General features: G+C 32.8%; 2 protein-coding genes across 2 annotated transcripts in view; one reads left to right on the top strand and one right to left on the bottom strand.

Moving 5' to 3' along the window:
- Positions 1–2,877, top strand: part of LOC112527641 (putative transferase At4g12130, mitochondrial) — a 3,261-nt gene extending 384 nt beyond the window's left edge. The window contains exons 1-5 of the mRNA XM_025138392.1: positions 1–85; positions 1,095–1,351; positions 1,523–1,621; positions 1,842–2,000; positions 2,515–2,877. The exon at positions 1–85 is cut by the window's left edge and continues 384 nt beyond it. Coding sequence (XP_024994160.1) covers positions 1–85; positions 1,095–1,351; positions 1,523–1,621; positions 1,842–2,000; positions 2,515–2,759 — 845 coding nt within the window. The 3' untranslated portion in view covers positions 2,760–2,877. The remainder of the gene's footprint in view (positions 86–1,094; positions 1,352–1,522; positions 1,622–1,841; positions 2,001–2,514) is intronic.
- Positions 2,878–2,956: 79 nt separating this feature from the next.
- Positions 2,957–5,386, bottom strand: LOC112528602 (probable leucine-rich repeat receptor-like protein kinase At1g35710). The gene is made up of 4 exons (XM_025139624.1): positions 4,978–5,386; positions 4,569–4,829; positions 3,620–4,486; positions 2,957–3,507 (listed from the first exon to the last, which is right to left on the bottom strand). The coding sequence occupies exons 1-4, from the start codon at positions 5,384–5,386 to the stop codon at positions 3,035–3,037; spliced, it is 2,010 nt and encodes a 669-aa protein (XP_024995392.1). The 3' UTR covers positions 2,957–3,034.
- Between the last annotated feature and the right edge of the window lie 7,309 nt (positions 5,387–12,695).

Here is a 12,695-nt window from a genome sequence, read left to right as displayed (position 1 = left end):
GACGTCGATCCGATCAGGATGAGGTGGTGCTGCTTGCTGATGTTGATTCTTCTGTATTGGACGAGCTTGTAGAGACATTAAAGAAGTAAGTTGCAGTGGCTATTTTACGAAATTAAGCTGTTAATATGAGGTGTAGATTCAATTCATTGTAGTTATACATCGACACATAATTCTTTTATACATCTTCATGTTGGAACTTGACTTAATAAGTACCAACCTTCAGGATTAAATGAACCATTTTAAGAGTTTGGCTCCGTGGGTGTTCATCGTGGGCTGTCCTTGAACATACATGTTAGATGTTAAAGATAGGGCCTCGGGCTCTTGAGGTCCTATTGGGGTCTGTTTCTACGTGATATTTCAGTGTCGCACGAGACTTACCGGCGACTACCTGAGTTTCCATGCGGGTTAGGTCGAATGAAAAGTCGCTTGAGCCCCGACTGTTTGTTTCGGTTATGACAGAAACGTATAAAAGTGTGTCCTCATTACTCAGAAATCACTCTCGATTTTTCTCTTCGACATCTGGGTTTTCCTCCATACTTTTCATCACCAAACATCGTTTAATTTGCTAGATTCAAGTTAGAAACTTGAATTGATTGTTATCCTCGAGACAAACGCCATATCCACCAGCGAAATTTTGTATTAGGATACTCGATAGTGCAGGCCCCCAATCTGTTCCATTTTCACAAAGAATCTGCAATTTCAAGTAAGGTTTACGGATTCTTACTATTGTTTTGTTGGTTTATGTTCATTTCATAGATTTTGTTCAAGAATCTTTAATTTTCTGTAAAGTTATTACATCAATATATACGTACTTCTAAGTGGTGATTGATTACTCCCAACACGTTGTGCTTCAAGATTCTGAAATATCCCCTTTGATCTCGGTGTTCCATTACTAACTTATCACATTAGGTTTTCAATCTTTGAAGTTTAGAATCAAAATGGTTTCAAAATTGGAAAGCATCCCAGTTGATTTCATGTCAAAAGGTGTCTCCTTGACGAGTCCTTAGGAAAAATTGCAATAATGCAGCAAGGTTAGGGAAGTTATTCTATTAAAAAAACCATTTTTTGAGGTTCTTGGTTTTATCCTGGTACAGATATAGATTGAGGTCGAAGGTTGATATCGAGAATGTGGGAGAAGAGTTCTCTTGTTGGCAACGTTATGGTGTTGACCTCCATAAGAGAGCACCTTCATCTGTAGAAGATTCTGAAGCTGCTTCTGTTGGGTGGGGTGGTACTATTGACCCAACTGGAAGCTCATCTTCACAGGGAAATAGTGTTGGCTGGCAATGGCATAAAGATCCTCGACTCGATTGCCTAGGATTCCGGGGAATTTTCCCCTCCAATGCCACACGTGAGTTCTTTTACGTTCTTCCTGAAGAGGACAGGTAGTGTTCGACTATTAAGGTCAAAAAGATCAATTTTTTGTAAGTTTGACCTGTAATGTCGATATTTTTACCGTTTTAGTTATGATTCCAAGAGTTGTAGGCTTGTAGCTCATTGAAACTTCTTATGGGTGTTACAGCACCTATGGTCGAGGCTGATACAGAAACCCAAGAAGAAAATTACCTTCTCTGGAGATTAGAGAAGGGAGTTGCCGAAGGCTCGATTGAGATCCCAAAAGGTGCATTTGCTTTCTGTCAAATTTGGAACTACATAACATTTATATACGACAGATAATCACTCATTCACACACACACACACTTCTCACTTTTGGTTAGGTTTGAACTCGGGTATTGCTGGGCCAAATGACCCTTTGGTCTTTCTTGCAAAGTTTGTGTAGCCTTCTAAATGCAAATGTTGAGATTCATTTTTAAAAATTAATCGATGTTTTATGGTCTTAGGTGAGGCAATCCCACTCGAGTACAATCTTACTGGTTTAAACGCCATAAGCTTTGACAAAGGGTGTTATGTGGGCCAAGAACTCATCGCTCGCTCCCATCACCGTGGGGTTATCCGCAAGCGTCTGCTTCCACTCAAGTTCCTAAATGAATCCGGAAAAGGTAGAAACACCAAAACTTTTTCCAATATTTGCCTACTTGTACGTCACAGTTCAAGAATTATCATAAGTGGTAATTGTTCTTGTAACAACCCGTCCAACATGGATAGAAAAGTAGATTTGTGAACTCCTTCAAGAACTTCCACCATGGTTTTATGTTGACCTAAGGGCTGTTTGGTTGGTTTTTCGTTAAGTCCTGTATAGATGAAGCTGTCTGTGTGGATTAATATGTCTATATAGATTGTGAAGGTTTTTGTTTGGGATAACTTTTTCATAGATGGAAGGAGTGTTTTTTAGTTGGAAGGGAAGTTTGGAACAAAATTTGGCCTTCTACATAAAGATCCCCTAGAAGCTTACTGAATAAGCCACTACCAAACAATCGCGTATAGCTGATCGAATAAGCTGCGAGTCTCATCAAGCTCATAAAGCTGCTAACAAACAGGCCCTTAGTATTGGGTCAGCCTACTGCTTTGGGCTATTGGGTGTCAAATTTTGAACCAATTATTTTCTGTTCTCAGAGGTAGAGCAGACGGTTGCTCCTAGATCAGAAGTAATAGCATCAAAATCCGGCAAGAAAGCTGGAACGGTGACCACTGCTCTCGGCTCTCGTGGGCTTGGACTCCTCAGGCTCGAGGAAGCTTTTAAAGGGCCAGGAAATTTAGTGATCAAAGGACAAGAAGACGTGAAGGTGGAGCCTATCCGGCCTGAATGGTGGCCGACCGAGTGGTTTTTGGAGCATGAACCTCATCAAGCCGCTGGCTAGAATCTTTGTCTGGTAAACGATTTTGTTGTAATTTGTTTACGAACTCTTTACGTTAGAACAAAATAAGAGGATCCTGTTGTATCCTTTAGATAATAAAACGAATGTTAACTTGATAGAAGCTCGTTTGGTACCACTTGTGAAACATCTAATTGATAACCGGCGTTTATTCGGTATGAAGCCTCGCTCGACTTTCGTAATATGGATCATTCATATCATATAATTACAACCAATAGAACGAAAAGGTTCAATTAGATAAGAAATTTAAAATTTTTGGACTAAATAGAATTGGTTAGTTCTAGAATCACAGCCTCCATTGTTAGCCTATTCTCAGGAACTTCATCGACACAGATCGCCCCGATTTTAGCCAACTTATCTGCTTCCGATTCGGAAAAATTTCCCTCAAGATTTTCGTCAATAAAATCACCAAACCTACTATCTGCAGCAGCTGCTCTTATCGAGCCGGTGATATTACTTTTACCTGATAGTATCTGAAGAACCACGACCCCAAAAGCATAAACATCGCTCTTTTCTGTGAATTTGCCGGTGGTGATATACTCGGGAGCCATGTAGCCTAAAGCCGCACTGACCTTGAGCGCCGAGAACACAATGTCATCGGCTAGAAGCTTCAAAAGGCCGGCATCAGTGATCAACGGGTTGTACTGTTGGTCGAGCAGTATCTTTTCCATGGATATGTTACGATGAACCATGCCAGATTTTTCCATATCGCTTCTGTGTAGGTACGCGAGACCTGAGAATTTTTTAGAAAATCTATAAACGAGATATTGACAGTTGGTTCTCACGTTCTTAAAATATTTACAGTGATAATGGAAACAATATACTAATTTAAAACTTAGACTAACCTTTGGCTATGCCATTTATGATTGTAACCCTTTTGGGCCAATCAAGAACATGGCTGCTTCTTCCATCTTCAATATCAAGATATTCTGATAAATTCCCTTTTGATGCAAAATCATACACCAAAAAGCATTCACCTCTTCCTTTTGAACAACAAAACCCTCTAAGCCTAGCCAAATTTTCATGTTTTAAAGAGGTTAACATGCTCAGCCCTTTCGTAAACTCGGCTTCGTCGGCTTTGCAGCTCGTCACGCTAACGCTTTTTATAGCCACAACCGATCTATCCCTCAAAACCCCTTTATAAACGGCTGAAAACTTGCTCCTCCCCAGCAAATTAGCATCGGAGAAGTAACGGGTGGCCGACTCTATTTCCTCCAAGTTGAAGCTCTGTAGCGATAGTGATTCTATTGATCGGGATTCGATGCAAAACCCGCATTTTTTGGGTGATTTCTGTGTCGGGTCCCATGCGCAAGCGGAATCGCCGCTTTTCTTGGCGGATTCCTGCATGCTAAATCTATGTTCAGGAGTCTCGGTTTTGCTCCAGATTTTCTGCTTTCGCCTTCGGTGGATGAATACCGTGATGAATGCTGTTATCGTTAAAGCCGCGATGACTGCGACTATGCCGGCTATGATGCCAACCCGTGGGAGATTCGATGAGTTCGTGCAGTGGGGTTGTTGGCAACGAGGCAAAATGTTAGCTGATTGGGGTATGTTTTCCGATATGGTGGTGTTTGGTGTTGGTGTAAATGGTTCAAGTTGGTTGATCATGGCTACATCAAGCTCGGTACACGGTCTTAGCGAACCAAATGCCGCAGCACCACATAGATCTCGATTGTTCTTGAAACTGAATCCGTTGTTCAATCGCTTCAAACCTACAAGATTTCAAATCGAAAATGTACAACTACTCGAAAAGATGTAAACCGAAAACCGTAAGAATATTGGCAGTTTAATTACCAGTTGGAACAAATCCTGAAAGGGTGTTATTCTGGACATCAAGAAACTCCAACCCTGATACTTTAACCATGGTTATGGGGATCGGACCGTCGAGCTGGTTATAGCTGAGATCGAGCCTCTTTAACATAACCAAGCCGCCAAGGGTTCGCGGGATTTGGCCGGTTAACCGGTTGTGTTGCAGAGCCAAGACGTGTAGTTTCTTTAAGGTTCCAAGCTCTGAAGGTATGCTTCCATTCAACTGGTTACAACACAACTCGATGACTGCAAACCAAGAAGCAAATTGAATAAATGCAATTCAAAATCACAGAAAGTTTTGAGTTTGGGTTGAATCCCAATTCTAAATCTTGAAATGAAATAAAGTTAGAATTCAAATTTAAACAACTTCTTTTTGAAGTTATAATATGCGTACCTTCGAGATTAGCCATGTTTCCGATTTCTTGAGGTATGATGCCGGTGAGATTATTGACGTTAAGATACAACTCTGATAACTCAGTGAGGGTCGAAATCTCTTTTGGGATTTCTCCTGTTAAGAAATTGTAATGAAGGTATAAACCAGATAAACACTTTAGACCGGAGATTGCGGGAGGAACTTTTCCGGTGAGACCTTTGCCTTGTAATGAGATGTTAGCCACCTTGAGATACTGGTTACAGGCGACGCCGATGAAGGAACCACCGCAGGGATCGGCTGTTTCCGTCCAAGAGGATAGATGCTTGTTTTCTGGATCTAAAGAAGCTTTGATATCCATAAGAACAGCGAGTTCTGCATTCCCATGAGATGAGATTGGGAGAATTAGAAGGAAGAAGATGAAAGAAAGCATATTTTTGCAAAGAGGGGTTGTTGAATTTGGAAGAAAAAGCAGTAGGAGTAGAACAGTGTGAAGGGAGAGACTTTGAAGTGATGGACAGATAGAATGCATGAAATGGGAAGATGCACTGGTCAATCATTAACCGTTATATCCCTTTGACTTTTCCTTTTTTATTTTTCTCTTCACTTATTATTGCGTATATGTGATGCAAAAATCATTTATTGTTTCTTATGTTTTTTAAACTTATACCTATAAAACATCAAATATGTCTTCATTTTTACATTTTATTTATTTTTTAAATTTTATTTATTGTATTTTATGTTTTTTAAACTTTTACATTATTGTCCTTAAAATATTTGGTTTTATATGGTTGGTATATTTTGGCTAATTTACATATTGACCATAAAAGTTTACTTGCAACGACTTCAGATCATTCATGGTCGCCAGAGGTACTAATTGATGCACGTAAACTGGTTTACAAACCCATGATCAAGAAAATGTGAACACAATAAATGTAATAGACGTAGGGTTGGGAGGTTGGTATATGTAACATCTCAATGTCGAAGCAACGATCTGATTTAGTAGTTTCTAAATTAACTTAAAGCCATTAATAATCTAATATTTAGGGTTCATACGAGTTCTACAAATTTCATTTCAGTTTCTTAGAGGTGAGGTTAGCGAAAGTTTTATGATTTAATTTAAAATCCTTTTTTTTTAGAAAATTATTTTGGGGATTTTTAATTGACTCTGACACGTCACTAGCAATTTAGACATTTATTCTTCAATAATTTGCTATTCGAATCCAAAACCTAATCCTACTACACCTATGACTCCTACCAATTCAAATGTGTTTTTTTTGGGTGATTTTTATATAATTAATTAATTGCTATTCTGTTAAATATAATGAGCATCGTATTTTATTTTATTTTATTTTATATTTTCAATACGTTAAATTCATCAAAAATAATTAAAATAACACCACCAATTTTTATAAAGATTCATATTTTGGTCATAAAAATCCAAGAAACAATAAAAATTCTTTTGTGACCACGGAGGTTCAAATACGGTGACTCCGGACTAGCTGTAAAACATGTGGTCGTTCTGAGATTAGTCGGTTCGCATAGCGGGTTGGATATCCAGGTTAATAAAAAAAGAACATTTAATCATAGTTTTATTTGTATTTTTTATATTTTTGAAATGGAAATGAAGGACCTATCCTACTTTTTTTTGTTTGTTATATTAGTTGTTTTTATTGATTATTTGTATTTATTATTTCTCTATTTAAGAAAATTAATATTTTTTTTGTACATAGTATATATTTATTTAATTTAGAAGGTCACATAAAGTCTCCAGTAGGGCTTGTGGAGTCGTCGACCTATATTAAATATTGTATCCTCATTTTAGTTAATAAATTACCATGTGATGAAAAAATTTATTAAATTACAAAACCCCATGTTTCTAGATTTATAAATTACAAAATTTTCCTTTTTGTTTTTTTTAAAAGAAAAAATAAGCCAAACATTGCATGTTGGGGTTTTAAGGGTGATTGGTTCCTGAAATTTAAAGAAATTTGATGGAATTAGAATGATTAATTTGTTTAATTAAATTTTAATTTTTTTGATTGGTTTATTTCGTAAAATAGATGGATTTTTTCTTTAAATTCCATTGAATTATATAAATCAATGAATTCATATCCTCATCACGACCATGCTACTATTGTCATTGTTACGCCTCCACACCTAACCCCTCATGACCACACCACTATTAAGTCATTTTCATGAACTTTACATATATTTAGCCACTTTCACATATATGAATTTGTTAAAGTTTCAATCATCCCGCCAACCCTTGGTCGTGTTGATCAAGCTACTTGCATCTTTTTGTACATCTATCACATGTGATTTTGAAATTTTTTGCATTCTGAAAAATTGATCACTTTCTCGTTTGATCTTTTCTCTCCCTAGAGAGAGAGAGAGAGAGAGAAGAGAGTATGTTTTAAATACAACCTATTCTATTTGTACAATCAATATAACTTTGATCTAAATCATTTATTTTATTTTATTTTTTCAGTTTTTTTAATTGATAATTTGTAACTATCTTTTCCGCACCATTCAATGCTAATAGTAGATGAACTAATTCATGGTTAAGATAGGGTTACATTGGTTGTAGAAATGAAATAAGTTGAAAAATAATCAACACACATATTTATACTATATTATAAAACATTTGACAAAAACTCTTAAAACCATTTTTTATGCATGAATTACTGTTTATTGATGCATTTTACTTAAAATTTAATATTACAAGTAAATTGTGCATAAGTACAATTTATTAAAGTTTTATGTTTGAATTCGTGTAACTAATTGTAGATAAACATAATCAAATAGAGGATAAACATCTTATTTTAAAATATAAAAAATCTAAAATATAATTAAGATAATTATTGAGTTCTAACAGAATACTTAATTATTATCGTTATAAAAAAAATATTATTAAACCTAAATTAAGTTACTTCGTTACGTTAAATTAAATTATAATAAAAATTTTGAATTAAATAAATACACAAACAAGAACTTTTAAATAGTTAATTTGATACTCATATTGATATATTTTTTGCAAATTTTTATATGATATTTTTAAATTTATATTTTTTTCAAAAACAAAAACATTATCATTTTCTCAAAACCACATAAAATAGTATTATATCGACATGGATAAAAAATAAAACGGAACATTGAAATGGAAATGTGTCTCGATGCATTGCACGAGTACCCTTCTAATATATATATAAGTGAATGATCGTGCGAGAATGAGAGTTAAAGTGAGAACCGTAAAAATGAATATAAACCTTTGATCACCTTTAATCTCAAATCCACTCATAAATCATGCCTGATACGAGGATTGATCCGGTTTATCTTGGTGCATCTCACTCAATACATCTCATTCTAATATGCATCTAAAGGTGAAGATCGTTTCTTATTTTTCTTAGTTTAACTCGTATTTTCATCAAAACTCAATTTTACGTATATAAATAACGTCTAAAGAGGGGGAAAAAAGAACGTGAAAGCAGAAATTATGAGAAGTTGAAAGTTGGTGGGTTGTGTAAAGGTGTCCAGTTGTTTGATTTATAAAGATAAAAAGTAAAAAGGGTAAAAGTGACATGTCTCCGTAATTTTCTTTTTGGCCCCCAACCCATAAATGATTTCTTCTTTATTTTTGTAGTCTTTTTAGGTTCACATATTTTTGGCTTTAATGTACTCCAAATTTAAGTCATGTACAATATTTAAAATTCAGTTATAATAAACATAATCAGGAATGGTACCATATTTTAGGTACCAATAAGTCGTTAAGATTTGTAGCTTCTTTTTTGGTGATAAAATCTAATTCTTTGTTACATGTACAAATTATTATGAAATAAATTAAACACATAGATGTAAAAACAGTGGAAATTAATAATTGAATAGGAGTCATGTGCAAAAATGCGTTTGATTAGCACAATGCCAAAGGCCAAAGAATCTTTGTGTAGGTGATAGTTTTATATTGGAAAATGGTAAGCCATCAGGGGAATTAAATAATCTGAGTGTGTTGGAGGTGGTTTGTTGGATGTTTATGGAAAATGAAGCACAAGTGAATTTTTTATTTATGTAAAATATAATAAGGACACATTTTAAAAGAAATCTGGCCTAACTCAGACCATGACAATTGTCTCTTCATCTTACATATGACTTCTTCATTATTTCAGTCATTTTCGACTAGCCCTACTTCTAGAAGGACAACTGTTCTCATCTTGTTTTATTTTTTTTTTTGTCTTTCAAACCATGTATTATATATATATTAAATGCAATCATGTTTATTTATACGATCAATACAACCCAATCAATTGAAATATTTATGAAAATAATGATAGTTCATTTATTATGATTTGAATATTTATGAAAAATGACTAGAGTTCATTAATTATAATAAATACTTTATATTAGAAAACAATCAAAACTTTTATGAAATCACATATTCATCAAATTAAATGAATGATTGAGATTGAGTTGTATTGGTTGTACAAATGTAAAGAGTTGCATAATAACTCACCCCTCTCTCTATATATAGAAGATCCCATGAAAGTCTTTGAAAAAAAATAACCCGTAAGAGTTAATACTCTCACTGAGTAAAATTTTTGTTCATAAAAAACGAAAGTGATCGGATAAGCATTTACCAAGTAAACATGTGGTAAACAACCCCTAAGATATTGTTTACCAAACGTTAACCGGATAAATATTTATCATATCATTTAGCTTATTGGATAAGCATGATAAGAACAAAAAATTTTACTCGTAAGAGACATGGTAAGAATTAACAATCTTACCCGGTTAAGATTATTACTTATTATGCTATTTTGATGATTGAGAATCTTACCCGATAAGGTGAGGATGACGACTCTCAGTAAACATTTGATAAAAGGCCCCTAAATCAACTTAAAGATTAAATTAGAATGTATTGATGGTCCTCGACTTAGGATTTGTAAGAAGCTTACAAATCTCATTTTTATCCTTGTGAAAACGGTGGTCACAAACTTTACTTAAACTCTTGAGATTTGCCTAAGATGTTATAAACACCCTTTTTAGGAGCTCATCATACTCGATGAGGTTTTTCCTATCATCTTGATAGTATAATGATCGACTCTATTACCATTTGTAACACTCCAAAACTCAAAGCAATAAACCAACTCAATAACTCTCATTCAACTTATAATAATGATGGAAATAATTGAAAATTTAAGGTTTATAATGAATTCACAAATTCCAATTTCTATTAACGTTGAACGGGTTGTTATAGTAATATGTAGGGGTAGACCTATTAGAAACTGAGAGTGCTCTCGTGCTCCTCCCACTAGATTATTGCAAGAGAATTTTTTTTAGCATTCTAAAAGGTGCACTCATTTGGTTTTGACAAGTGTCATTAAATACTTTGGAACCAAATTTGTAATAAAAATTAAATGTGGGTTGGATGGTTGAATTATCACTTTTTATACAAGAGGTCACGGGTTCAAATTTTTTAGGTGAAAGTTTACTTGCCCAATAATGTTATTTCTGAAAATATTAACATCAATTAAAATGACTGATCTCATAATTACAATTATAAACATTTCTACCACTATGCCAATACAAGTTTTTGTTAATTATTATTCAAGACAACATATATTTATTTTAAGGATCAAGGTCGATTTCATTTGAGAAAATGTATTTTATTTTTTTTCAAAGGCGACACGATTAACTTTTCCATAGGTCAAACTGCAATTTTACGAATAGTTGATCCATCTTAAAAATGCAACTGCTCAATTTTTTTTTTGGAACCATCACTAGTAATATATATTTATTTGATTTCGATTCACAAATTATATGATATTAATCAAATTTGGGACTTACAAACTTGAATTACAAGCACTTTTTTACATATAATAAAAGCATGTAATTTAAGAATTCTTGTATGGTAATCAGTAACCAAATATACGGTGATAGAACCACTAACAACATTTTGAACAATTACGTTTTTAAAAAATCTTGAGATTTGAAATTTTTTATTCCAACGATTATTTTAAATTCTCTTATAAATAAGAAAAAAAAAATCTTCAAATTAAAAAAAAATAGCATAGCTGATAAAGATGCTTTAAAATATTTAATTATTTCTCCACTATCATGAAAGATGGTGATGATGGATGAGTTAAATTGATGGTTAGGCAGAAGTTGAATCCACTGCTACTACTTGATACTTGATAGGGAGAGCTCATATAAAGTCCCTAACTCCAATATCTTTTGTTATAACACAAATATCATTTACATATATTAAATCCTTACATCACAACAAAAAATAATACCATTATAAATTACTAAAAATAAGTCGATATAAGTGTCATAATAAAGCTGAAGCATCAGGCGTTTGTACTTGCATTTTAATAGATCGTATACGTCTCGATCCTTAAATCTTCATCTCTTACTCGTACTATTTATTTCATAAACTTATTAATATGGATCTTTTTTCTCTTTTTCATACTTATTTTTTTTACAAGACTGCTACATTTCAAATTGTTATAGTAAACCAACCATAATCTTATCAATTATTTTAAGCCACCAACTATTAAAATATGTGGGTTTGGAAGTAAAAAAACCCAAAAATTTTGATTGCCAGGAAAAAGGTAATATCTCATCATCATAAAAATAATAGTTTCTTTAAATCATTAAAGGCAACCAACAAGCTAATCATTTTACAATACATACAATTCAAATATATATATATATATATATATATATATATATTCAAATTTGAAATAGAAAAGGTTGATGACCAAACTTTTTTGGACATAATGAACTCAATGGTCCAAAAACCACCAACCATAGACCCAAAAGAATTATCAAAGCATTTTTGTTCAATAGGTATGTGAGTATTTAATCTTCAATAAAGTTATAGGTTTAAATTTTTCTCCAAATATGAGAATGGTGTGTGAGTATTTATTTTATTTACCGTATGTAAATATTATATACTTCAAAAGAAAAAGAGTGAAAAGAATTGGAAATGTATTTTACTCTTTTTTATTATTTTATAAATTCAATTAAGAAATAATAAAAATATAATATTATAGATGTTTAATTAAAGAGAATAAAATATTTTTTTAGAACTTGTTTAGTAATTAAAATAAAATTTTAATAAATCATAAATTTTGAATTATCACTCTATCATTTACAACTTAAAATATTAAAATACAAGCTAATTATATTTGTTGGATCAAATATATCTAATGATTGATAAATACTTAAAAGAGCACAACATCCGGTAAGAATTTAGTACAACGCTCTAGAAATTACAGTTTGTTGAGAAATTTTTTACTGATATAAAAAGAAATATATGTAAGCATGTCCCTTACATGTAGAGAAATAAAAAATGAACTGAGCATACCTATTAAAAGGAGTAAAAGATTTTGTCTTCAAAGTGTGTCAATCAAATGTATTTTTAAGTATTTGATTATTATTATTTTTGGTTATTATCATAGAATGAAGAAATGTGAGTTAAACATTTAGAAAACTTACGTATAATCGTCTAAACTGAACTGTGCCTTAATAGATCAATGTATGATTTTAATGAAATTTCACATATTTCATTAGTTATGTAAATTTTCTTTTATTCAAATATAAATTATGTGTTGTTAATAGAAATTTACAAAGGTGTTCTATTTTTAGTTTATAATTAAAAATAAATAAATCTTACTATATTCGATGGATATATAATTAATGATTGGGTTATAGTAAAAAAAACAAGTTACGGTGAGAAGGAC

The sequence above is a fragment of the Cynara cardunculus genome (assembly GCF_001531365.2).
Source record: "Cynara cardunculus var. scolymus isolate 2C chromosome LG 15, CcrdV1, whole genome shotgun sequence".
NCBI classification, from domain to species: Eukaryota; Viridiplantae; Streptophyta; class Magnoliopsida; order Asterales; family Asteraceae; genus Cynara; species Cynara cardunculus.
This window is presented reverse-complemented; position numbering and strand designations above follow the sequence as displayed.